Below are 26518 nucleotides of genomic sequence, written 5' to 3' on the forward strand. Positions count from 1 at the left end.
TTGAGATTCTTTCAATTGGCTAGCTCCTCATTTCTGTTTATTTTGGGATACCTTTGTTTAGTTGTCATTGAGAATTGTTACTTTTTTCTGTGCCAGCCCTGCACTTGGCTTGACCCAATATTTTGATATCGTTTCTGTCTGCTTTTTGTTCTAGTGTGCCTTGTTATACATACTGCTTGTGGTAAATTCCTGAAGGCGATCTTTATTTTTCACAGTTCCAAACAAGATGCCCTATGCCCCCAATAAATGAATGAAAGAAATCTGTCCACACAGGGAAAAAAAAAAACTCAGAACAGAAGGCAGTCACCAATACCATTTAGAAAAGAAAAATAAAACCCTGAGATTAATGACTTGGCACCTTGGGTTCTGTATTTGGATAGTTCTAATTATCTGCGTGACGCCCTATTTCACAACTTCATCGGGCTTCTGTATCAACACTAGCAGTGGTAAAACATCTTATCTAATTGAAATTCTCCCTCTCCCCGGAGACTGTGGCTGAAAGTCGCAAGAGCAGATTACAAGACGCCTCATCTCTGGTTCCAAGCAAGTTTCATCTCAGACCTCTGTTTACATCCTCCCGTTGAAAAGGCTCAATAACCTTTAGCCGTCTGCTTAACCACCTCATTGTTCATGCGTCTCTCCTAGAGCATTGCTTTATTCTCTAAGCAAGGTCTGCTTGCAGAGGTTTATTCTACTCTTTCATTTTCTGGGTACCTACAAAATATGCAATTGGAAGACGCCAGAGAATTTGTCCTCTGGGTGCTCACGTTCTGTAGCTATAGTCATTAGGGGCTGGGATTTCTTGGTATGTGTGGAAATTTGGGGCAGAAAAGACAGGGAGCTGTACAGGGAGTTGAGTATAGAAGAGATTGGGGATTCTGGAGGTGTTGCCTTTGAAGCCTTCTCATTTTACCTCCGACCTCTTTTCCTTTATATGCCCTCAAATCCTAAGGTGTTCCTCGGCAGGGGCTAAAAGGGTGGCCAAGCCTGAGTGCTTGCTTCTTCACTGAGAGAGTGACTCTAAGATGTTGGAGTTTTCATTTGGTTGTGGGTTTTATTCATTTGTTCAATACGTGTCTACCGCTTGCCTCCTCTGAGCCAGGCTCCGCTAGATGCCTCAGTCTCTTTTTGCTTTATTGTGGGAGCAGTAGAATCACAAACAAAAGCAAAGCCTTATTGTCATAGCTCCAGTTTAGCACTTACGAACCCAGTTGAATGGAGCACAGAAAAATTTACAGGCAAGGCAAGTCCTGTTTGTTCTATCATTCAATTCAGGGAGTGTTTCTCAAAGTGCTGGTTCCCTGTGGTGTAACCAGCTCAGCCCACTTTTCCCAGGACTGCCCAGGTTTTCAAATGGGAAGGCCTGTGTCCCAGGCAACCAGGTGGTTGATCACCTTGGTCCATCATGAGGAGGAGATGTAGGCCTGAGCAAGCGGTTACGTGGAGGAGAGGGGTAGAAACAAAGAAGGCTGACAAAAACCCAATCCCTGGACAAAACTGAAGCAATAGAAAGCAACGCTGGATGGGGGATGCTCAGGATGGCAGAATTAAAGCATCCAGCTCTCCAAAGTGAGCTTCTTGTGCTGACAAAATGTCCCCAGGTCTAGTGCTCTCTCTCCTCTGACAGGTTCCAGGTCAGGTTTTAGAGAAAGGGGCTAAGTGCCTTCTTATTAAACAGTTGCGGGTGCGAACCTAACTGGAGCCAGTACCAGTTTATCAAGTTGGGATTACAATTTGCTGGGAGAGAGGGGCCCCGAAAAGGCCAAGTCATTCACTACCAGCCATTAGCCTTCTGCCTACACTTTCTCTACATAATCCTCTTTGTTCTATTACATTATTTAAAGTGGCTTGTCCAAGATCCTAGTAAGTGAGAAAGCTGGTATTTGAACCCAGCACTGTAGTTCTTAAATTCCAGCATGGATTAGGGTTTGTTAATCCACAGATTGCTGGCTCCTGCCTCTGGAGTCTTTGATTCAGATTTGATGGGGCTTGAGAATTTCCATTTCTAACCATTCCAAGGTGAGGCTGCTGGTCCAAGGACCCCACTAAGAGAACCACTGCCCTTTGCTGTGTTGAGATCCAGGTAGTGAAGGTGAGGTGGTAAACACAGGCCTCCGTGCCTCATTTGGAAGACCATCTTGTCCTTTTCTCAGGAGGTCTTGCACGCCATTCTCTCCCTGCAGAAGGAAGCGAGTCCCCTCTGACCTCATTCCTCAGCAACCACCTTCCGGGCTCTTAGGAAATCAGCAGTGGCCTTAGTTCATTGCTTTAGCTGCCTTAGCCTAGCAGAACAACACTTAGACTACAACAGATAATTGCAGAGTGATAGCAGACTGATCAAGTCTGTAATTAGACCAAGCCCATCTGGCCAGTGTGAAGTGAGCTCCATGTTGCAGTGGCTAAAGCAGGATAGAAGGCCCTGGAGGCCCCATTTGTGTTCTCTTGCTTGTCCTCACCAGTGTCCCCATGACAGTGTCCCAGTTGATAGAGGGGAAAACATAACTCCCTTATGTCTGTGGACACATGACCGGAGCTGGAACGCATTGGAATCGGCGGCAACACAGAGCAGCCAGGTCCCTCTTACTAGGATGTCCTGGTAGATATTGAAAGACACCTGCCTGGTCTCATCTTCACTTTCTCTCTTCTCAAATGAACACTTGGGTGCATCATGGGAGCCTTTAAGGAGGTCCTTTGTCCACTTGCCCATACCACTTCCGAAATCTAACCTTCCTATGGTGATTCCTACACGATCTGGCCCCAGCTGGCCTCTCTCGGGTTGTCTTACCTCCCTCGGATTTTAAGTGTCTTCCAGGCCAATGCATGTGCTGTTTTCCTTTGTCTGGAGCCCCCTGTCCTTACTTTCTACCCAACACACACTCTCACACTTCAGCACTGCTCATCCTCCAGAAAGCTTTCCTCCCCTAAGCGGGACCTCTCTTTGTTGGCTCTCTCAGCCCCTGTGTTCTTCCCCGGATCCCACTTTGACTAAGCGCCAAGAGAGTGATTCTTGTCGAGTCTCCAGTGCCTGAGGGGTACCCTGTGTGTATTGGTGTTAAATGCATATTTGCTGACTTAATGAATAAAGAACCCATAGATCCAGGTTTCCTGAGCTACAAAATGCAGTTAATTAAAATATCAGTCAGATCATGCCACTCCTGCTCCAAACCCTCCTTGTGGCTCCCACAGCATCTTGCTGTGGAATGTAGTCTGGCCCGGCTGCCTCCCAGCCTCCTCCCCAACTCCACTCCCTCTAGCTCACTGCTTTCCAGCCTCCTTCTGTTTCTTGAGCAGGCCACGTACACTCCTGCCTCAGGAGCTTTGCACTGGGTCTCACTGTCTGAAACCCTCTGCCCCTGAGACTTCTCCACGGCAGCTTCCCCATCCTTCATGCAGATGTCACTTCTGGAAAACTTGTTATGACTTCCTTTTGAAATGCAAACCTCTTCCTCCTCCAGCCTCCTCTGCCCCTTCCCTGCTTTATTTCCTTCCATGACTTTATCACCACCTAGCATTGATGTTCCACTTATTTTCATTTTTCCTCCCCTGAAATGTAAAGTAGATATTGGCAGGAGTTTTGGTCTGTTCTTTTTTTTCATTGTTAAAACTCCAGCCTTTTAAAGGGTGCCTGGTACGTAGTAGGCATTCTGAAAATATTTGTTGATTGAATGCAATTAAATTGAAGGATAAGGCCTATGTTCTGTTTTTAGTCCAGGCAACAGTACAGAGGAGGGTAAGAAGTGTGCAAATTCAAGACCACAGACGCTTTTTAAGCCCAGTGGCCTCATTTTCTCTCTTCTGTCTTCCCACGGAACTTATTCCCATGGTTGGGCTCACAGGAGTTGCAAACCACATGGTTGTCAATTGCCATTGACTTTTCCACTCTGAATTTCTGCCAGGATTTGGGATTCAGAGCTATGTTATTTGCATGGTCAGGTTGGATTCATGACTTGTGGACCAAAAATGTTGCCTGATGATGCAGGAAGTTGAGAAATGAGCTTGTTCCTCTTCATGCACATGGTAAACCTGTTGACCTCAGCCGAGGCTCGGTCCCTTCCATACACAATTTTCTTTTTAGGATGCAATGAGCCAGGTTGCTGCTTGTGATTCATTTTGTTCCTTAATTTGGATCAGGACTCTGGCCTTGTACTTCTGTGCCTCATGGTGCCTTCAGTCTAGCCTTCAAGAGTGATACTCTTCTAAGGAGTCCTTTCCCTCATACATACACTTGAAAAATTGACTCCACCATGTCTTTGTCAGAAGTTCAGGCACTCATCTTCAAAGCTCACCTGTGCATTATGGTTTCCTTAGTCTGCATCCCAGCCTTCCTCTCTATGATAGCCTAGTGTTACTGCCATTAAAAAAAAAAAAAAGTTCTGATAAAATTTGAAGCATGAGATCAGTACGTGTAAGGGTTTTTCATGACCTAACTTTATTTTATTTTTTTTTATTGTAGAACATAACATATGTACATAAAAGTGACAACTTTCCAAGTGCAATTTAACAAGTAGTTAGCAAATTTCAAAGAATAATATAGGCTACAATTTCACAGTTTCAGTTATTTCCTTATTATGAAATATAACATATATACAAAAAGGTAATATCTTTCAAAGTATGATTTAACAAGTAGATAGTACCATAATTTCAATTATTTCCTTACTGTGAAGTACAACATGTATACAAAAATGTATAGCTTCAAATTACCATTTAACACTAACTTTATTTTGAAATAAAGTTTTTTCTATCATGTTAGTTTTGTCATCATCAGAATCATCATCAGCAACAACATTATGAAAATGATGGCAGCTAGTATTTTTCCCCAACATTTTATTATGAAAATTTTCAAACCTACACAAAAAGTGAAAGAAATGTATGGTAGAAACCCACAACCTAGGCTCTACAGTGAGCAGTTTGCTTTATTCGCTCCTATGACACGCCAATCTGTATGTCCATCCTCTGTCCATCTGTCAGTCTACATTTTTTTTTTTTTTGGTGCCTGAAAGAACACTTAACTCTTAGATGCTTCAACATTGACCAGATTTTGGTATTGGTCTCAATACCAATTGTGTTTCTATTCTTTTTATTGTGCCACACTGAATTATTTTGTTTATTTGTTGTCTCTCTCCAGCTGAGCAAGACCTGTGTGTTTGTCTTGGTCACTGCTATATCCTTAACTCCCAGGTTGTTGCCTGGCTGATAGTAGGTGCTCAATAAATGTGCTCAATGTTGAGTGAAGGACTGTATTTAAAATCCTCTGATGCTAAAATTCTAAAAGTTTGTGTGTCTGTTATGTTTCCCTTCTTCCCAACATCTACTTTGGGGCCTAGATAAAATATGTAATTCATCTACGTATTAGTGTTTATTGAACATGTGTCATTTGCTAAGCCTGGGCTGGACACTGGGACAGAGTTCTGGGCTGCCTTGGCTAGTGGTTAATCATGGGCTTTGGGTTTGGAGTATATGTCCAAGGAACGTGAAGCTGGACGTATTGTAGGCATGGCATCTGCTTCCTAGTAATATAGATCTACCTACAAAACCAGTCATATCCCTTAAATTGCTCATTCATTCTCGACTTAATCAAGCATTCCAAAGATATTTAGTCGAGTCCTGCTGTGTGCTGGGGTCTGAGAAGTCAGAGATACATAAAGTCGGGCTATGTCCTTGGGATAATAAAGTCCGTTAGGGAAGATAGTAATGAATGATACAGCCTCTCACTCTTTGTGGTCTCAGAGAACAGAGGAGGGAGACTTATCTCAGTCTTACAGAGTCAGAGATCCCTCAACTGGGATGCCAGACTCATGCCAGCATGGGATAAGGAAAACATGGCCCATTAGAAAACCCCACGTACGTCAGCATGGAACAGAGGGTACCGGTGGGGTTGTGAGCAGGAACAGAGCCGGAATGATTGGGATGCTGGGCCCTGCTTGTCCTGAAGGAAGTGAGGATTTGTCTGTGGGAAATGGCACAGTCACGTATGTGTTTCAAAGAATCCCTTGTCAAGCAACATGGAAGATGGGTTGGGGTTAAAGTAGCAGAGTAGGAAGGAGTTGTAGGTTTGGAAACCACTTTAGAAATCCACTGCAGAATTTGAAGAGTGCAATGGGAAATGGTAGTCATGGGTTTAAACAGTCTTTTGGTCGGGTGTGTCAGACAGGATTTCTGTCAAATCGGCACAGACAAAAGGGGGTTTGTTGGCTCATGTCACTGGGAATTGACACGCTTAAGGACTCGGGATATCCACTCCCCCCATCTCTCGGCTCTGCATTTTTCTGGGTTGGCTTCATTTGCAGGCAGCTGTTCCCACCTGGGCACAGAGATAACCAGCTGCCGCTCTAAACCACCAGCTGAGTGAGTGTAGAGATTTTCTTCAAAAAGTAGCTAAAAAAGTCACGGAGAAACTGTGAGTGGCCGGGCTTAAATCCCAAGCCCATCCCTGAGTCGATCCTTGGCAAGAGTGAGGACCCCTGGATTACGTGCCGTCCGTGCGGGAGCAGGGAGGGGGCTCAGGATGGACACCACTCCAACCACACGTACAGAACCCAGTTGCAGAGTCTGGGGAAAGGGTAGTTAGTTGCACACGGGGATGTGGGGGACACCAGAGGCACAGGGCTTTGCATCTGATGGAATGAGTTCAGGCAGCATCAAATAGTGGAGTATTGTGCTGCTTTAACAAGCAGGGATGAGCTGTGGTTATTAACCTAGAAAGGTGCCCGTGGAACCCTGTGTAAGTGAAAAAAGAAGTTGACAAAAGAGCGGGGTTAGTAGGATCCAATTTGGGTTTGAGGATAAAAGAGACCCATAAGCCTAGTAAAAAAGCCCTCTCATAGTGGTTATTTCTAGGTGGCAAGATGACGACTGACTTTTTTCCCCTATGTCTTTCTCTATTGTCTGGAAAAAGTTTTATACTGAGGATATATTTCTATTACAATCAGTAAAGCTGATAAAACCATTTCTATTTAGGGAAAAGAATAGCTTATTTATTGCAGACGTTTTGGCGAGAAATGCCGGGCCCTGAAACGAGAAAGGTGAAGAGGAGGGAAGTGAGTTGGTGGGTTTTGGGGAGTAAAGGACTGGCTGTGAGGGCTGGGGGGGCCCCAGCTGGCTTCTGGGTTTCTACCCCTGGTGGCTGGGAGGTGCTAGATACCCAACACTGCAGGGACAGCAGAGATTAAAGGCCAGATGACCTGTTAAAATCAGTATTTCCATCTTTTAGAGTTGTTTGGGATTTAATGGCAGAAAACAACAAACAAAAAACAAAAAAAACCAGACCTCTGAGATTTATGCAATTAGAAGAAAGTTCTATTTGACATAAAGGAAAAAAATTGAATTGTGTTTTAAACGAGGGACATTATTACTGCTAGGTAGAGAGAGTGTATACTTCATTTATTAAGTACTCATGAAGCTCCGTGAGGGCGGAACTCATCTTTATCTTAGAATCCCTCATTTCCTAGCGAATAACCTGGTTGATAGGAAGGCTCTCTAAAATGTTTGTTGCTGAATGAGTTAGTCAAGCTAAGCTAATGGCATTTCTTAAAGGTACTTATGGGTGTAATCTGCTCAGTAAACCCATCTAATCAATTTGTAATCACTTATAATTAGGTGCTTCCAAAGTGCTGAAAATAATGCTTTTCTTAATAAGAAAAAGATGTTTCTCATAAATTATTTTTAAGCCATTATTAATGTTCAGCAAAGCCGCTCTGATTTGCACCATGTATGAAGATCAGCTTGAAGTAATGATATGTGAAGTGCTGATCTGTGCTACAGCATGGATGAACCTTGAAAATATTACACTAAATGAAAGAAGCCAGACACATCAGGCCACATATTGAATGATTCCATTTACAGAAATATCCAGAAAGGGCAACTCTACGGAGACAGAAAGGAGATGAGTGGTTGCCAGGGGTGGTGGCAGGGGTGAAGGAAGATCAAGAGTGTCTGCTAATATGCAGAGGGTTTCATTTTTAGGTGGTGAATGTTCTAAAATTTGATTGTAGTGATGGTTTCACAACTCTGTAATTATGCTACAAACCATTGAATTATTGAAGTGTTCACTTTAAAAGGGGTGAATTTTATATTAGGTGAATTAAATCTCAATAAACCTGTTCAACGAAAAACAACAGCTTTATAATCCTATTATAATATTTAGTTGTATTTTAAAAATTTTTCGTTGTTATATAATGTACAAATGGAAACATGCAAAAATCACAAGTGTACAACAAAGTGAAGACATTGGTGTTCCAAAAATAGAGGTAACTAGTACCCAAAAAGCCCCATTGTCCCTCCTCAGTCACTACCCTGCCAAGGAAACCTCTGTCCTGACTTCCAGCACCACAGATCATGCTGCCTGTGTTTAAGTTTATGGAAGTGGAAATCATTCATTAGATGTTCTTTTGTATCTGGCTGCTTTGGCTTAACATTACGCTTGTGAGATTTATCCACATTGTTTGTCACGTGCAGTGACATTCTGTTTGTTCTTGTTCTTGGATAATAGGTCATCATATGAATGTACCACATTTTTTTAATCCATTGGTTATCATTTATTACATTACTCTCTCTTAGCCCCAAACCCACCCTTCCAGTCTCAGCTTTGCAGTGCTGGAGCTGTGGCTTGGCTAACCAACTGGCTCTCCATTGGTTCTGCCACTTGGGGCACTAGGGGAGATTGGAGGGCTGCAAAGCGGGGGGAAATGACCTGTTCCTTGCTCTCTGCTTGCTGTCGCTGCCCATGTTGCCTCAGCTACAGCCCGTTCCCCTGGCAGCAAATGTTTCCCCCTTAAAGTTTCCACCAACCAGATCAGCACCCCCTCTTCAGGGATCTGGGTCCAGCTGCAGCCTCGAAGCTTCTCAGGGATCCGGGTCCAGCTGCGGCCTCGAACCTCTCTCATTTGTTGCCCAGCCCTATTGGTGGTAGCTGTAGCTGATTCCTGCATCATCACAGTGATACTGCAATGTCCCCTTGACCGGTTTTTTGCTTCTCAACACCTGTGCAAGCAAACAATTCCTTATATTAAATTTCCTTTGTTAAAAAAACTGGTTTGACTTCAATAAAAAGTAAATAACTTCTGTTTTCCTGTCCAGCCTCTGACAGATACATAACTCTATCAGTAATGGATGGTTGACTCGTCCCTGGTTTGGACTATTATGCATAGTGTTGCTATAAACATTCTAGTATGTGTCTTTTGGTGAATGTGTGTGCCTATCTAGAATGGAATTGCTGAGTCACATGGTATGTGGGTATGTTCAGCTTTAGAAGGTACTATTAAAAATTTTCCAAAGGAATTATACCAATAGTTGGAATTTTAAGGCATTTCCAGTATCTCTCACCTGATTTTTCAGAACTTGTTTCAATTTATTAATAAAGTTAATTATGTATAATTAAAAAAAAATCAGCCTGACCCCCTCATACATATGGCACAAGTTCCTCAGGAAACTGAGGTAATTGTGTGTGTTTGTGGTGTTAGGGATATGGTATTCTGAGTCTCTCAAGTGTATTTTGGTCATTTTTATAATATTATTTTCTTCTGACACATATTTTACCACTGCAGTTCACAGAGTCCAGGAAATAAAATATTTGGATCCAGAGGCTATATATTAGTGTGGTTTCACAAGCTTGGGCTCTGAAACCAGCCAGCCTGGCCATTTCCTAGTGTATTCACTTGGTCGTTTAAGTAACTCTCTCAGCCTCTCTCTTCTCATCTGTACAAACATTTTATAAGGCTGTCCCAAGGATGAAGTGAAACATTCACTATCAAACACTTAGCATGTAGTCAGAAATCCAAATTCAGCTATCTTTTTCTAAAACATCACATTTGTTTAATTCCTTGGGTGGAATGATTTCCAAAAGTCTGGAATTTTCTGCATCTCATTTATGATGGGATTTCTTAGATTTACCTTGAAATGCAGATACCTTCTCTCTGAGATCCTCATCCCAAAACTAATATCCATTTCCATCTTAAGAGCACTAGAAGGAGTGTGGTCTGACGTTAGATCATTTCAGGTAGTGTCTGTCTCTGCTTGTGGCTTTGATTTGTCAGAAGTACATTTTGGAAGGCTGGTGTGAAGACCCCGGGGCTCTTTGTGCAGATGTTACCAGGCTGGCAACCAGCTCTTTGGAAGCAAGCCACACGTGGCTGTGGTTCTTCCAGAATCGGCTTCACGGGTGCACCACAGCTGAGCGGTGCCTCACGTTGCAAAGACTCGGCGCCCTGTTCCAGGTTCCCCGTGCCCCGGGAGGAGTGCTGGAGAGGTCCAGCCGCGCTCCAGCCTCCACTCATTAAACGTGGTGTGCCCTACGTGAGCACTGCCTGTCTGTCTACCTACAGCCCACCTGAAGTCCCTAAATCACACTTGTGAGGGCGTCAGTCCCCACGTTCACATCTCAAGACTGGAGAGAGGAGCTGAGGTCCAGGGTTTGATGAAATCTTAGATAGGGGAGGACTTGTATATGTCATGCATTCATCTCACAGTGTCAAAGTTGATTTAGTGCCAATTTAAGTTTACTAGGCACAAAAGCCTGCCATTTATCACAAGTTTTTTGGATAGATTATTTACTTCTTGCCCTCCCTCTCACCATCCAAGCTATAAGGTAGGGAATCTTCGACGCAAAGATGTATACATCTAAGTTTTTTTCTCTTTTGTTTTTTAACAATCATTTCAATCGTGACTACATCTTAGTATATTATGACACGAAATGAGATGAGACCCATTAAGTGTTTTTAACTGTAACTTTCAAGATATTTCACTTTTTTAAAAGGAAGCACCCACATAGGGGATACATAACCGAATTGCCGAAACAAGTATCTGAAATTATCTAACTTTGGTCACCAGCATGTACATTTTCTAGTTTTAGAGATGCCACCAATTTTAAAATAAAACACACAGTCCCTGAGTTTAGCATCAGATTCTATTTCTAAACGTTTACACTTAACCAGAAGCCTCACCAAGTGGTGTTTTAAGCTGCTCGACCGACATTTGGAGTGGAAGTGGGATCTCTTCCCTTCCTCCTCCAGCACCTCAAAAAAGCAAAAAGAAAGAAAGGGCAACCTTGCTTCTTATTGGCTGTGGAAGTTACTCTCCAATTTACCTCTCAGCCCACCACCACCATTGCCATCCCCTCTGGCCACTTGTTCACAAATGCAGAAATGAAATAACATTGGCCAGACCCAGATGCCATCCTCTTCTCTCCTCATTTTGTCACCCCCATCAGACAGCAGCCTGGGCGTTAGCGTGAGGGCAGCACCATGTCTGTGCAGCTCCGTCTCTGCACTCCACGGCCTTCCGATGGTGGTCCCTTGCCCATCTCTGTGCAGGCAGCGTGAGCCCAGGATCCGAGGCCCTCGCTGCGGGCAGGTCCGCGCCCGCCTCAGAGCCTCTGCACCAGCTTCCGCGCCTGGGGAAGGGCATCTCGGGCCCAAGGAAGCCAGAACAAGACCCAGGAACCTAAGTCCTCTGCGTGTTGAGCACCCATCTGCCCCCTCCCTCGCTCCACCACGGGAGTGACTGTGGTCGAAGCCTCAGTTGTGTGGTTTTTTCCCGAATACATCCCACTTGCCAGGAGAATTTGGTCTGACGTTATTTATACATAGCTGTTCCGTTCGGGTCAGCATCGAGCAGTTGTTTGGTTCTGCGCGGGGCTCCTGCTGTCATCTCCTGAAATGCTGTGAGATTTCCCCCGGCAGAATCAATGTATAGAGAGGAAGTTCTCTGTTTAATCATGAGAGAATTGCTTTCAGATGAAATTCCTTTAAGAATTATAGGCACAAGGGAGATACACAGGTTAGGGGAAGGTTTGGGGTTACTTTCATCTTTGGTCAAGGGTTAAATTAAAGAGGTTTTAGAACGGAAAGGAAGAGAGCCAGCAGAACACACTTTTTCTCTTCCTGGTCCTCCCTATAGACTAGACGTCGTTTGTCTGCAGTGGTTGGTATTTGGGAGGATGCTTATCTAGTGAACTTCATTCACCTTTTTTACTCTCGTTATACCATGGACCTGTTCAAAATGATCCCATAGTTGCTTCTTTCTTTAGCACATAATTCTTAGGGGAGGTGAAAGGTTGGGGTGACATTGCCTGGATTTGCTCCCCAACTCCCATTTTACTCCATTGGATGGTTTCTAATTGTGCACCTGGCCTGAGGGGTGGCTGGGGTCAGAGCATATTGTGTGGGGGCCCCGGATGGCAAACCCCAGCCCTATCGAGGACCACAGATTCATCCCCCTCCCTTACAGGTTCCAGGACCCTGGGAGGTGAGGCCTGGTCATGGGCCTTTCTCTCCAGGGACAGTAGCCACGTGCTGGGGAGGCAGGGAATGGGGGTGGGGGTGGGGCACAGCTTAATGAATTTTAGACAGATGTATTTTGCACTAAAAAGAGCAGGATTTGGTTCAGGTTAACGCGTCTTGGGAAGGTAGTCCCTCACCCCTCCCAGGTAAGAAGGAACACTGGGTAACATGGAAACATTCCATTGCATGTGAGATGGTTTGTTGTTTCTTCTGACCAGTGGAACCCTGACTGTCCTTTCCTTTTCTTTCCACACCAGCTCACACTCCAGACAACAGCTTCCTGGGTTTTGTGGTGGAGCAGCACCTGAACTCCAGCGACGTCCACCACATTAACGAAATCAAGAGGCAGAACCAGTCTCTCGTGTATGGCAAGGTGGATAGCTTCTGGAAGGTGAGCCAGTCTGCAGGTGTGGGCATGAACCTCTCTCTGAGAAGGTTGTTGAGTAATTTAATTTAACTTTGATCCAAGGAGTAATCAAGCCCAGTGCCCAGAGTTTCAGGGGGTTCTGCTTAGAAGTGAACAAGAATGATGAAGGATTTGGGTGTTCAGCCTTTGAGGGTCTAATACAAGCAGTATCTGCTTATCCGGACAGCAGCTACATACCAAATCCCTTCACTCTTTGCACTTTTGAGGTAATGTAATGCAGCTTCTTTCACATGGATTGAATACCCTTCTGGAGCTAGGCACTGCATAGAGACCCTTAGCCAAATGAGCTTGTCCCTCTGTCCTCTGGGGAATTGTAAAGGGTGGCCACTCCCACTGGCTGGGGAAAGAAATGACCTCCACATCCTTTTGGCTGTAGCCAGTGGGTACGGTCAGGACTCAGCCGGCCAGGAAAGGGAAATGTCTACGGGGCTGGCTGCTGGGTAGTTTGCACAGGGAGGTCTTGGATTAAACAGCACCCTTGGCCACAGACTCAAGTCGGTGTTCCAAGAGGGTAGGTTGGACTGATGGGTCCTCAAGGGCCCCTTGACCTCCTGGGTTGACTTCCAGAGAGCAGCTGGGAAGGTGCAACAGGAACTGAACCGGATCGGGTGTGACCTGTGGACAAGCAAGGCAGATCGTTTTATGTGGGCAGTCTGCCTTAAGTATGCAAATGCCATAACTTCATTTTAAGGAAATGTTTTTTATAGGACACAACAGTCTTCAGGATTTAAAAACATGCATATTCCTGCAGTTACATGTTAATCACTTCCCAGAATGGTCACAAAGGTGCTCTCATGTTATTTCTTATCTAGGAAGTTAGAAATCCTACAACTAGGGGAGTATAAGTGATATACAGGGTGACAAAGGATTCCTGCTATTGATTTTCTGACCCCATTTTCAGAAAAGGAAAAGCTTTGCCTGTCTGCCTCTTTTCTTCAGTTCTAAGATGCCAGATATGCCCAAGGGACAATTAAAGTGGCCTATTTCCAGGGAAGCTGATTTAATTCCCGATAACTGCCTTTGCTATGAACAGCTAGAATTCTTAGTTCCAATACCTTGGTTCTCAACCGGGGGCAGTTTTGACCCCCAGGTAATAGAGTTGGTTGTCACAGCTGGGGAGTGTGCTGCTGGCATCCAGTGGGTGGAGGTCACGGATGTTGCTAAACATCCTACAATGCACAGGACAATCTTCAAACAAAAGAATTACACAGCACAAGATATCAGTAGTTCTAAGGTTGAGAAACCTTTGACTGGTAAATAAGATCTATTTCCTGTGTATGCTATCCCTTACTTTCCCTTCTCAAGTAAAATAGATTGTAAATGGTTATTTAAGATGATACTGTGAGTTTGTATATCTTTGTTTTCCTTGCACCAAAATCTGCCCTGTGTTAACAGAGCATTTTTCAGCTGATTTTTAGCTTGGGGTGAAAGGAGGCAGTTGGGTGTTCTCATTTTCAGCTTGTGAAGTGAATGGGTCATGGCATGGGTTTTAGGAAGACTCCAGCTCTTAAATAGAAGCTGTAACTCCCTTCTCCCCTCTGCACTATTTTCAAAGAAAATAATGTGTATCTCTGTGCAAGCTTGACCCTGAAATTATATCATTTCTGTTTTGGAACCAGGGGCAGCCTCTTCCTAGACGCCTTTGACAACTGTTTCAGTTTCTCTAGAAAAACAAAACAATAAATTGGGCCTGAAGGCTTTGCTTTTTTTCCCAGATAAAATAATACTGCAACTAAAAAGATGACTCACTTGATGGTAGTCAGAATCCTGAAAGCGTTAACCAGCTTAGCCAGTGTGATTTGGGGCATGATTTGAAAATCTTTTGTATTTTGAGCTAACTGCAGGTGACCTGCACATCACCCAAGAACTATAAAAAGCTGAGTGGCACTGAGGCCGTGTTAGCCTTTGCTGGATACCAATAACTTGGGCTGTTATTTCTGTTTCATGACATCATTCTTTCATTCTCTGCTGGGAAAGGCCCAAAGCTAGGAAAAACACTAAAGTTTTCACATGAATTCAGGACATATTTTCAAGTTTTTGTACACAGCACGGTATGTAGGAGTTTAGTTTCTTTTCTTAAGATGTCCCCATCTTAGAGCATCTGTTGAATGTGCACAGAAAGCACATGTGGCTTTCCAACGGGATGTTATCGCAGCCACATTCTGATGTTGCCTGTGAATTTAGCTGGCAGGAGGTTTTGTAAATTGCTTTCCCCATCCCGTGTGCCCTGCTCTCCCCAGCATCCTCCTTTGCCTCAGATCGTTGGGAAGAAAGGTGACCTGGGTCCCACATTTCTCACCAGTGTCCAGGGGATGGTGATGTGCTGTTAGTAAACTTGAAGACACTTCATGTCTCAAGGCCTTGGGATGTTTGGGATTGTGCCAGGTGCTTGGCAATGAGTGGCTGACCAATCAGTGAATCAACGACACCTCTTTTTTTTTCCTTACCTTGACCTCCTTTACTGTCATCAGAGTCCCAGCTAGAATGTCACTTGTTCCCGTTGTTGGTGCCTGATAACTATCACCTCCAGTCTCACTTCCCAGTAAACACATTTGCAACCATGCTACTTTAGTCTACCGAGGGCTAAGAAAAGACCCATCCTGTTTTCTTAGAATTGGGTAAACTTGTGGCCAACAGTAGCCTCGGAGAAGAGATGATGAGAAATGCACAGCCGTGTCTTCCTCTCGGTCTGCTGTCCTGGCTTGTACAGTCAGGGAGCTCCTTGGCAGTCCAGCTAGTGATCAAGGGCACTAACATTTGACCAACAGTCTTGCCAGGGTCTCAATCTTTTGGGCTTGTTTTCAGTGTTCTTGATCGTGTTCTGAGTGGTTGAGGCTGATGACTATGCAAAACAGAAAAATGAAGTGTGAGTTAACCGAAACCCCTGCTACTCTAAAGACGAAGCCCCAGGTGCTGAGCCTTCACCTCCTAGGAGGCATTCAGCAAAGGCCTGTGCTTGTTCTAGAACTAATGCATTGAGAGTGAAAGAGAGTCTCCCATTTGTGTGAACTCTTCTGAGCCTTTCACAGGTGTCATTTAGGTGCACACCTATTGCCTTTGAAGAAGCGAGAGCACATGTTTATCATCTCTAGCCATCTTGGTTTATAGATAAACTGGCTCAAAGAGACCCAGCTACTTGGCCAGAGTCACAGAGCATAAGAAGTGACAGAGCTGGGACCAAGCTCACGGTTCTGACCTTTCCTGCTGCTCCTTGCTTGATGGAGCTGCTCCTCTGTGCTCTTCCTTAGTTCTTGCCCCGAAAATGTGATTCCACGTTTAGAGCGCAGGATTCAGAAGCCAAAAAGGTGAGTGAACTGTGCAGCAGGGAGCCATGGGCAGATACTGGCATAACAGTTGGTCCTGGCTGCCCACCATGCAAACAGGGAGGTCAGCCACAGCTCTGCAGCCCATTCTGCAGAGTAAATGCTCCTTATGTGGGGAATTCAACTGATTTCTGCCTCTAGACCCCAAGGGCCTGGCTTGCCCCTTTCTGGCCCAGCTGGCAGCAACTAAAGTCAGCCCGTCTCATCTGAATTCCAAAAGCTCCTTTTAATCAAGACTTCATAGACTGTGTGGTTTTAAAGCATCCCCTCATGTGAGTATGTGTTCCCTTGCCCCATAGCTTCAGAAATCAGGCAACAGGCCTTCCAGAAAGGATTCAGTCTTTCCCTACTCTCCATCCCTAACTTCCTGCCCTTCTCTGATCCATTCTCCACACAGCAGCCAGAGTGGTCTTTGTTAAAATGTAAATTGGATCGTGTTTCTCCTTTGCTCAAAACATTCCTATGGCTTTTTTTAAAAATTCGGAACACATTTCAATTGCAATGAAATCTGGTCTCTTAGCATGGCTTAGGGAGGCTCTCAGCTAGCCTCAGGCTGCTCTGCACCCACTACTCCCCTGGCCTCCAGTCTCTGACCACACTGGCCCCTGCGTGCCATGCCTCTACCTAGGGGCTCAGCCAGGCCCTTTTAATGGGTGCTGTCTTCTCGGGCTCAAGTCTCTGACCTGGCCTGCCCCAACCTTAAGCTGCCAGGGCCACCCTGTCCCACGTGCCTGCCCTTACCCAGGCTATCACTGCACCTGTTCATTCCCTTTACATAATTTTCATCAATTTTGTAATTGTGTATTTTATTTATATTTTGTGGCCAATCTCTTCTTAATTCCCTGAGGGCAGGAATCGAGTCTGTTTTGCTTACGCACTACAGTGCTTGGTACCTAGTGGGCACTCACCAACTCCTTGATAGGTGAATTCATCTCTTTCTGTTGTAGTTTTTGTCAGTGGTCTATCTGGAGAACCTAGAATGCCACTGGGAATACTCTTGCACTGGGCATGTCCCTGTGCTTTCTGGGCTGAGGGAGACTGGAAGAAATGGGTCGAAGGAGAAGAAGTGGAGCTAGACGTGTGCAAATTCTGCAGACCATGCAGAGGTTTTGAGAGCATAGGCAGTGAGATGGCATGGGAAGAGGGTGCTGTGCAGAGAGCATGGGGCCTCTTTCTGGGCCAATTCTCCCGTCAGCTATGTGATTTGGGGCAAGCCACTCCAGCATCCGTTTCCTCACTTGTATGAGGGTATTGGTAAAAAGGCATGAACTTTTCATGTACCAGCAACATGGGTGATGGTGAAGTAATTATGGCTGGGTGGAAGAACCAAACCAAAAAAAAAGAGCGTATGCTGTGTGATTCTATGTGTATAAAACTCCAGAAAATGCAGACTAATCTCTAGTGACAGAAGGTAGATCAGGGTTGCTTGGAGAAGGCTGAGAGGGCAAGATTGACAAGAAGCAACAAGGAAACTTTAGGGGTGGGGGTGAGGGTGGGGACATAGTAAGGAATTTGATCTCCAAAAAGAGATCTGGTATTTGTCTAAGATCTTGGGGGTTAACCTCTGGAATTTCCCAAGTGATAGGAGTATTTGTGTTTTTCATGGTGGGCCCCAGGACTATACTTGAGAGTTTATGCTAATGAGATAACTCCAGGTGGGGCTGGCCTCTCTGGTGGTCTTAGGGTGGGGTCTGGCCATGGGGGAAAGCCCAACCATGTGATTAGAGGGTTGGGGCTTTGAGCCACCTCATGTCAGCCTGACCTCCAGGCAGAAGAGGGGCTGGAGATGGAGTTCAGCCAGGTGGGCATTGCATCAGCTAATCATACCTACCTAAAGAAACCCCAATAAAAACGCTGAGCACCAAAGCTCAGTCAGCTTCCCTGATTGCTAATCCACACCCATGTGCCAGGAGGTGACGAGGCCTGACTCCATGGGGGGAGAGGGGGGAGAACGACATGGGAGCTTCATGTTCTGGAACCCTCCCAGACCTCACCCAATGCGTCTCTTCCTTTGACTCCTTATTTGTATCTTTTGGCAAGAATAAAGCTGGGATTGTAACTATAGTGCTTCTCTGAATCCTGGCAGTCATTCTAGTAAATTATTGAGTCTTGAGGGTGGTGAGACCCCTCGGATTTGTAGCCAGTCGATCAGAAGTGCAGGTGGCTTGGGAGCCCCCAAACTAGCAGCTGGTATCTGAAATGAGGGCAGGATTGTGGAGGGCTGTGTTCTTAACCTGTGTATTTGGACCTAACTCAGGGTGGTTGGTGTCAGGATTGCATTGCAGGGGTGATGGATATGGCCACTGTCTCGATTATGGGGATGGTTTCACAGGTTATATGTCCACACTTATAAAAGTGCACACATTACATGCAGTTTATTATATGTCAGTTAGACCTTTAAAAATAAATAAATAGTTGAAGGTTGGGAAACTGGCTTGCAGGCTAAATGCAGTGTGTGGCCTGAGTTGGTACAGCCTCCAAGCTAAAAAAAAGGTTTTTACGTTTTGAAGCATTGTGAAGAAATGAACACAAAACCAAACCAAAACAAAAGAATCTGCAACAGGGATTGTGTGTGTCTGCACAAAGCCCAAAATATTCACTATGTCCCTTAACAGAAAACATTTGCCATCCCCTGTTTGCCGAGGTCAGTAATTCTTCTCCTGTGTTCTTTGGCGCCCTCAGGGAGGGAAACAGGTGAGGGGGGAGCCACGCAGTGTGGGTGCCTCCCCACCAGAGCAGCTCTGATTTAATCTGTGGCATAGATTTAAATTTCCAGTAAGCTTTCACTGGGTGGGGAAAAAGAGTTTGACTGTTTTAAGCAACCCCAAAAAATCTCAAGCCAGTCTCTAGACGAGGCAGCTCCTGAGATCCCTTCCCATTCTAAAAACCACATAATTATCCTGCTCGCTAATTTGATTGACTTGGGCTTAGTTCGAAATAGTGCAAAATTGGAAACTGGAGTAGTTTGGAGAAATGAAATGTGTTATTTCATAATAGGAATTAACTGCTCTTAGTACATTGTTTTAATGAAACCCCAAATACCTTGGTAATTAGTGAATGTGCTGAAATCCTTGAAAAGAACACTTTTTTTTTAAGTCCGCTAAACCCCGTCATCCTATTTGTACTTTCAGTCTACTTAGCCAGATGATGTAGAGATAAACCAGATAAACTTAAATCCACCTTAAGTTAAATTGGCACACATAACGAAGTAGGAATTAATTTTGTTGAATTTACCGGGAAGTCCTCTGTGACCACAGCTTTTGATTCTGGTTCCAACCAGAGGAACACTCAGAGACATATCTAAATCGCTCTGTTTATTTCCCTTGGGAAAAAAATCAGTTGTAAAAGACTTTGTCATGATCCTTGGAGGCTGCACTTCCCAGAGGCAGGAGCAGATGGCTTTTCCTCAGGGGCGTTCAGTGATCCCCTGGGGACGCTCAGCTCCTCGAGCCCGGGAACTCACCACACCTGGTCACTGTGCCTGTCTCTTGTCTTGCTCAGTGCCTGACATGACAATGTGCAGCTACGTAGCAGTGCCTTTTCCCCAGATTCAGTTGTGAGCTTGGTGTGGAGGGAAGGAGCAGAGAGGAGAAACCAAATGGAAAGAGAAATGTCAGAAATGAATCATGAGCTTTTAAGTTTCCAAGGAATAATAAATCCGGGAGACTTAAGGATTTTTCAAAATCAGTTTTAGCTGCATGTTGACTTTATAACCTGCTTTGGTGCGGCGTCCCTCGTAAGCCTGTCAGGGTTTGCTAAGCAAATGCATGCGGGAGTGAACACCAAACCCAGAGCTCAGAGGACACTTGGGCCACCTTTTTCCCTGTTTCATCATCCTAGTGGTCTGTGCCCTGTTTCAGCAAGCTGTCTGCTAGCATCTTAGATCTATGCAGATTTACTTGTCTATGGGCAGAGAGAGCACTTCTCCCCGTAATGACCTGTTTGAGCTGGGACACGCTGATTGGAGACAGTCTGGTGGAGTTGGAGGAACTCGGGGTAGGAAAGCAGATGCCCAGATTCTAATTTCAGCTGCACCACTAACTGCTGCATGTCCTTGGAAGTCATTTACCCACTGTGTCTCACTTGCCTTATCTCACTTGCCTTATCTGTAAAATGAAGCAGAGGACAAGATGTTCCTTTATTTAGCTCCCCTGGATTCTATACTCTGAATCCTTCTTGGCCTTCTCTGATTCTTTCAAGAGTGAGGGCAAGGGAAGGTAGCCTAGAAGATAATTTTATGGGCCATGAGAAATAGGGTGACCCAGACCAGGAAGTCTATTGGGGAATTGGGGACGATGATCCTGGTCCAGGCCAGGGAGAGTCCATAAAACCAGCTGCCCCGAGGGAGGGAGGGGTTGCTGGGACTTAGGGTCCATGTGTGTACAAGAGATTTCAGGGTTTTTGTTGACATTAAGCTCTGTGTGAGTCAACAGTAAAATGAGCTGCCAAGAAGTGATAATGGACTTTCAGCTAACCCTAACTGAGGCATAACCCATAGAATGAAGGGGGTGGGCATTCTCACACATTTGAGAGCACCTAGTAAAGCAGCAGGTACCCTGAGCATTCAGGATATATGAGTCCACTTCCTTCTTCACTGGGGAGCGAACCTGGAGACTCAGTGCTTAGATTACGGATGGATAGTGGAACCAGATGGACCCAGGGTTAAATCCCGGCTCTGCACTGACTGTAATTGCATGCAAGTCACATAAGGCTCCTTTGGCCTCTGTTCTCTCATCTGTAAAATGGGAAGGGGCAGTGGGGTGGGGGTGGGGGGCAATAGCAGTACCTACTTGGAGTTTCTGTAAAGATTGCATGAGTTAATACACATACAGCTATGAGAACAATACCTGATATTCATTAAGATCTGTGTCCATTTTTGCTGTTAATAATATTATCTAGGCAAATCAGAGCCCTTTGGGTTGGAAGGAGTGAGATGTGGGGGACTCAGAGTCCCACTTTATGAAGACTGTAGAAACTGGCATGTTTGGCGGGAAACAAAAACAAAAAACAAACCAAAAAAAGGCTTAATTGGGGTGGGGAGACCAGGACACTAAAGGGCTGACAAAAAAAAATGAGGAATCAGATTTGTTCAGTGTGACCCATAAAAGGACAGAAGATAGGCTGCAGATGAACCTGCTGAGCATTGGAAGAATATCAGATATGGCATAACTCAACCATCAGTGCTGTCCAAATTGAGCCAGCCACCTGGGCAGCCATTAGCACCCCACCCCCATGACTGTTGGCTGAGAGGACGTTGGCAGGGCTTGGAGAGCCATCACTAATGGCGGGGGGTCATCGGAGTACCTGCATTTTAAAGTCACTGGCAATCCAGAGAGTCGGTGTGTGTAGAATGTGTGCATAAAGGGGTAGGATGAGAGGAACAGGAGAGAACATTCCAAGGAAAAGGTTATCCATGGGCTGGAGGTATCAAGAAAAAAAATGTTGCCCACATTGTAGTTTCATCAGGGCACCGCTCTTTGCCTAAAACAAAGGATGCCACCTCGGACCCCAAGGGCCAAATCTAACTCAGGGACAATGTTTGGCCAGCACAGTATTTTTTTTTTTTTCCATTGGGAGATTTGCCATTTGGGAAAGGTCATCCAAAAAGCCGGCTTCTTTTGAAAATACAGATGATGCAACAAATTGGACTCTCCATTCTCACATGCCAAAGGCTGGCTGTCCCCATGTGTGGGTGCTGGACGGTTCCAGGGAATTCAGTCCTCCTGGGACCTCCTTCTCTAATCCCCAGTGATCTGCTTGGTCCCCAGAGGCATCTGAGTTTGCAGCCCTCGCTCTCGAGAGGCCAAGGAGAAGCCTCTTTCTTGTCTAGTCCTCTTAGGAAGAAGAGGTTTCCTCTTTGGAGGGTGAAGCTGCAGAAGGAACTTTGAATTGAGTAATGAATTATATGTTTCATCAAGGCCAGGTCATCCTTCCATTTGGTCTGTTGGGAAGCCTGCCAAGTTTGAAGTGGAGAGGAAGACCAGGGCCCTTTCCTTCAGCAAGCAGCTCCAGGGGTAGCCCCATGTTCTTGAAATCTGTGTGTTGGACTTACTTTGTCATCGTCAGAACCCAACCCAGTTGACAGCCCAGTCCTGATCTAGGTTGCCCAGGGCTTCCACAGATTGTGCTTATGATTGAAACTGATTTTTCTTCTTGGTTCGGGGTGGGTGAGAAGATTGCATGGTAGTGCCACCTGCTTCTGGAACTTCGAGCCTTTCGGCTTGCTGCCCTTTCATAAGTGTGGTTAATTCTTCAGACTTCTTCCCACCAGAGAGTGAAAACCTCTTCTTAAAACCCAACTGATAGAGCTTCTCATGGTTACAGTTTCAAGCAGTAGCTTGGTTGTTGGTCCATTTAGGAACCCAGCATGACACTTTGGAATAGCATTGATTTTCTTTTCCTTTTTAAATTTCTTCCTGAGATAACTTCCAGCATACTTTCCAAGGAAAGGCAGAAAAGCTTAAGTTGGTTCTTAGAATGTCGGCCACTGTTGAACAAACTTCCTGGTCATTAGTAACACCTGGGAACCTGTTAAATCTCTCCAGATGCCAGGGCCCCACCCTGGCCTTCTCTAATCTGTATCTTCAGGGATTGGACCTGGGAATCTGTATATTCAACAAGTGTGCCAGGTGATTCTTACAAACAGAAAAGTTTGCTGGGTGGTTACAAGTTTTCCTAAATCAGGAAAGAACCATAATGGCTTCTTTTCCATGGCAGTGTGTGCCTGCCAGGTTTGTAGCTGACCCCCAGCCCATGCTCGAAGAAGACGGTGCTGTGCTCCTTGTTCTTGCCAGGCAGCCCCCCGCTTTCCTGGCCTTTGCCTCCTGGTGCAGACTCGCCAGAGGCCTGCCTCCCTCAAGGGCTGTCCTCCATTGCCATGGCAACTCCAAGTTACCTAAAAGCTCTTGTGTTCTGGGTAATCTCTTTCAAGAATGCTTGCTTTTTTTTTTTTTTTTTTTAATTTGATTGTGGTAATATGTATATAAGATATAAAATTTTCCATTTTAACCATTTTATGTGTTCCATGCAGTGGCATTAATTACATTTGCAATGTTGTGCAGTCATCTCCATGATCCATTACCAAAACTTTTTCATCACATCAAACAAAACTCTGTATTCATATAGCAGTGACTCCTCCCCTTGCTTGCCTTTTGACCCAGGAACTAATAACAATCTGATTGAATTTTAGAGGTGGCAGAGCACTTCCATGTAGGCTGATGAAGTGGATTTCAATTTTATAGATGATAAAAGGAAGCCTCAGAGACATTTAGAAGCTAATTCACCTAAGGTGTGGAGGGCAGATAGGATTCAAGGACATTTGCGTTTTAGAGAGGTCACTTGATCTGAAGGATTGAATGGTGAATGGTAGAATTTTAGCCCTTGTCACGGGTGCTTGAGGAGACATTTGGGGGGTCTGGGGTTAGGGAGTGGTTTTCTTGGTGGCTTCATGAGATCCACTAGCCCCACTAGCTGCTTGCCTACTTGGTAACTGGAGACCCTCCCAGAGGCATAAACGGCTAAGTGCAAATCACTGCAGCTGTGAGGAGAAAATATATAAAAAGTATTATGAGTGAAAAAAGGCCCATTGTGCTCAGGCAAGGGTCTCCTCCAAAAGCGAGGATGGGCTTGCGTGCAGGAGGCTCAGGCAGCCAGGAACGTCCTGAGGGTGGGGTGCTTCTGGAAGGTTCCAAATCACTGCCTGCTGGCTCTGATAACTCTGGGATGAGCTCATCTGTAGCTCTTAGTAAACACAGCTGTTGTGGTTGTAATTTGCCTCCAGGCTTTTTACTATTACCACAGCCCTAACAGTTTGGCAAACAGATATGGGAACAATGGTGTTTAGGGATGGGAAAATGAGTTGCTGACTGAGAGAGAGCTCAAAGAAATTGAAGAGCAAGGACTGTCAGTAGACAAATGCCACCAGAAGGTTTCCAGTGTGTGGAGATGGGGTAGGTGGGGGAGGTGGCTCCCCACAAAGTGACCAAAGCATCTTAGGTGCCCAAATGATGATTCATCCTGGGAGAAACCAGAGAGAACCATGGGGAAAGTTGTTACAAAAACATGGCAGGATTGTTCCCTCCAGGTGGAGGGAGGGTGAGTGGGGGGTGGGGGGGATGGTTACCATCACTCTGGAAGGGAGAGACCCTGAATTTATAACACTCTGGAAGGCATCGCCTTCTGACATGTTTAGGCACAGAGTTACAAGAACCGAGATACCAGGTTGGTGATGAACTGTTTTCCCTCAGTAGAACGTCAGTAAAGCTCAGCTTATAGTCTGAATTCTTCCAGAAGCACAGTCTCAACTCAAGGAGACATACCTGCACTTGCCATCCCGGGCAGCAGGCAGCTGGCAGGAGAGAGCCACCCCACTAAGCACCAAGAGTATGTCCCTCCAAGCCTTCTCTCACAGCTCCTACAGCGCAGGCAGCCCCCGGTGTGGAGAGACTGACTAAGGCATCACCGCCCTCCCCACCTGAGGACGGCTTCCTGAGGGAAGCTTCGGGAGCTCGGAAGTCTTAGGTTCATTCAGAAACCAAGATTCCAGATGCCACCCCAGCTTCATCCTGTGATATAGTGCTCTTTCCCTATCAGCACTGATATGAACACTTTCCCGTGGTCCTTGTATCTACCTTTATTTTGAAACTGAGCAAATAGAGCAAAATCTTGGCAATAGAAGGAAATAGAAATACAGATTTCTGGCCATTTCTTAGAAAATCAAAGTCAAAATTTTGTTTAAAAATGGAAGTGGTGCAGCAATGCATAAATCTGGGAATGGGATTAAAATAAATCAAATCAAGAGTGTTGGACCAGTTGAAGGAAGTTTGACCTCTTTCTAGTGACTGTTTACATTGCCACAGAAAACAGGTATAGGAGGGGTTGGTGCAGGCTGGCACCCAGGTGACGTCCCCCGCCACCTGGAGCACTTGCGTAATTTTTGGTAGGAAAGGAAGCTGTGGGATTGGAACTGTGATTGAGACCTTGAAACAGGCTCTCTGAGGACGGAGATTGTCGATGGATTTTATATTAAGATTCCAGACTGGGAGCACACTTTAACACTGGGGAATGTGTAATGGAGTCAGAATCCATTGTTTTGTTACCAGAAGAGGTATGACACTGAGAAACAATGATAAACCAATTTAGAATGTATTTTTAAAGATATGATAATGTGCATGCTTCTAAAGTTGTATTTAGCATCCATGTATGATTTTCTATTTAAATAAGAATCCTGTAAGCAGCATATGCTCATAAACTCAGGCTGCACTCAAGGAAAATCAGGGCTCCCCTTGGAGAATCCTGGTCAACCGCGAGGGACAGCTGAGCCCCAGGGAATACGGGAGCTGGCCCGGCTTGGTGGGAATTTTCACAGCTGCCTGGCCTTTGCTTTTCTCCTCCTTGATTATAGTTTTGATCAAATTGAGCTCTGTGAGGAGAGGAAAATGGCTTCCTGTGTCTCCAGGCATGAGCCTTGAGGAACCAAGATGGTAGGAGGTTAATGTCCAGCAGATAGCGAGTGACCACGTGGGGATTTGAACTGAGGGCGTGTGTACTATAACTGCTGCATTGGGCCCCTCCCAAGAATGGACCCGTGCTCTGGCCGCTTCTGCTTCTGTCTCCCATCCGTCCCCTTAAATCCCAAGAGCACGAATACATTCATGATGACAAGGGACAGATTTCAAGGAAAAGTTCTTTTGGGCTCTGTGTGGAGAGTTGAAATCCCTTACTCAGAATGAGTGGAATGCAAAACAAGTGAAATCCAGCCTTATCTAAGGATGAAATCTGTCCATTTCCTTGTTATTTATGACAGTCGTTGTCATCTAACACCAGTTGTTCAGGACCCAGTTGCATATTGGGAATTACAAAGAGTTGCCTGCCTTTAGGGGATTTGGAGAGAAAGAAATAGTGACCAAGGTGAGTGAAGCATGGGATGAATGTTAAAATTAAACTAAAAGTTGGGTACCGGAGCCTATCACAGGTATTTGAGGATGCGAATGTTGATCCATGTGTGGTTTTGGGGAAAACTGTCTCCTTACCTTAATTAAGGCCACAATAGTTGCCTCCTCCATTGGGGGAGAGAGGGGAGCAGCAGTGGTGGTAGTCATAGGAGCCAGGGGTCCCGGGAAGTTGGCTGGGTGGGCTTTGACTGGGGATCTTCATCTTCTGAAGGCTTTGGGGGTGTTTGATAACCAGAAATGGGGTCAGTGAGGGCGACCCCATGGGGTCAAGCAGGTGGGTCACAGCACAACTCCAGGGGCACTGCTCCGCTCACAGTGTGTGGAGGGCCTTGTACATTCCTGTTGGTCTAGACCAACTCACAACATTTCAGGTCCTCAAAGCTTACCAAGGGTTGGCCAAGCTTCCAGATGGTGCCAACGTACTTGTTGGGAAGAATCTCAGAAGGGCAGAGCTTCCTTCCCCACGGCCCTCGGAGTCAGCACCATGATCTGCATTTTACCACGAGGAACCATGGCTCCGAGAGGTGTTTGGGATCATGT

At 45.4% G+C, this 26518-nt stretch overlaps 1 protein-coding gene across 5 annotated transcripts in view; it reads left to right on the forward strand.

The window, feature by feature from the left end:
• The window catches only part of MGAT5 (alpha-1,6-mannosylglycoprotein 6-beta-N-acetylglucosaminyltransferase), a 367093-nt gene that overhangs the window by 255996 nt on the left and 84579 nt on the right, over window positions 1-26518 (forward strand). For all 5 annotated transcript variants that reach the window (XM_037850477.1, XM_037850476.1, XM_037850478.1 and 2 more), the window contains one exon: window positions 12533-12666. In XM_037850477.1, coding sequence (XP_037706405.1) covers window positions 12533-12666 — 134 coding nt within the window. The remainder of the gene's footprint in view (window positions 1-12532; window positions 12667-26518) is intronic.

This window comes from Choloepus didactylus, chromosome 9, assembly GCF_015220235.1.
Source record: "Choloepus didactylus isolate mChoDid1 chromosome 9, mChoDid1.pri, whole genome shotgun sequence".
NCBI classification, from domain to species: Eukaryota; Metazoa; Chordata; class Mammalia; order Pilosa; family Megalonychidae; genus Choloepus; species Choloepus didactylus.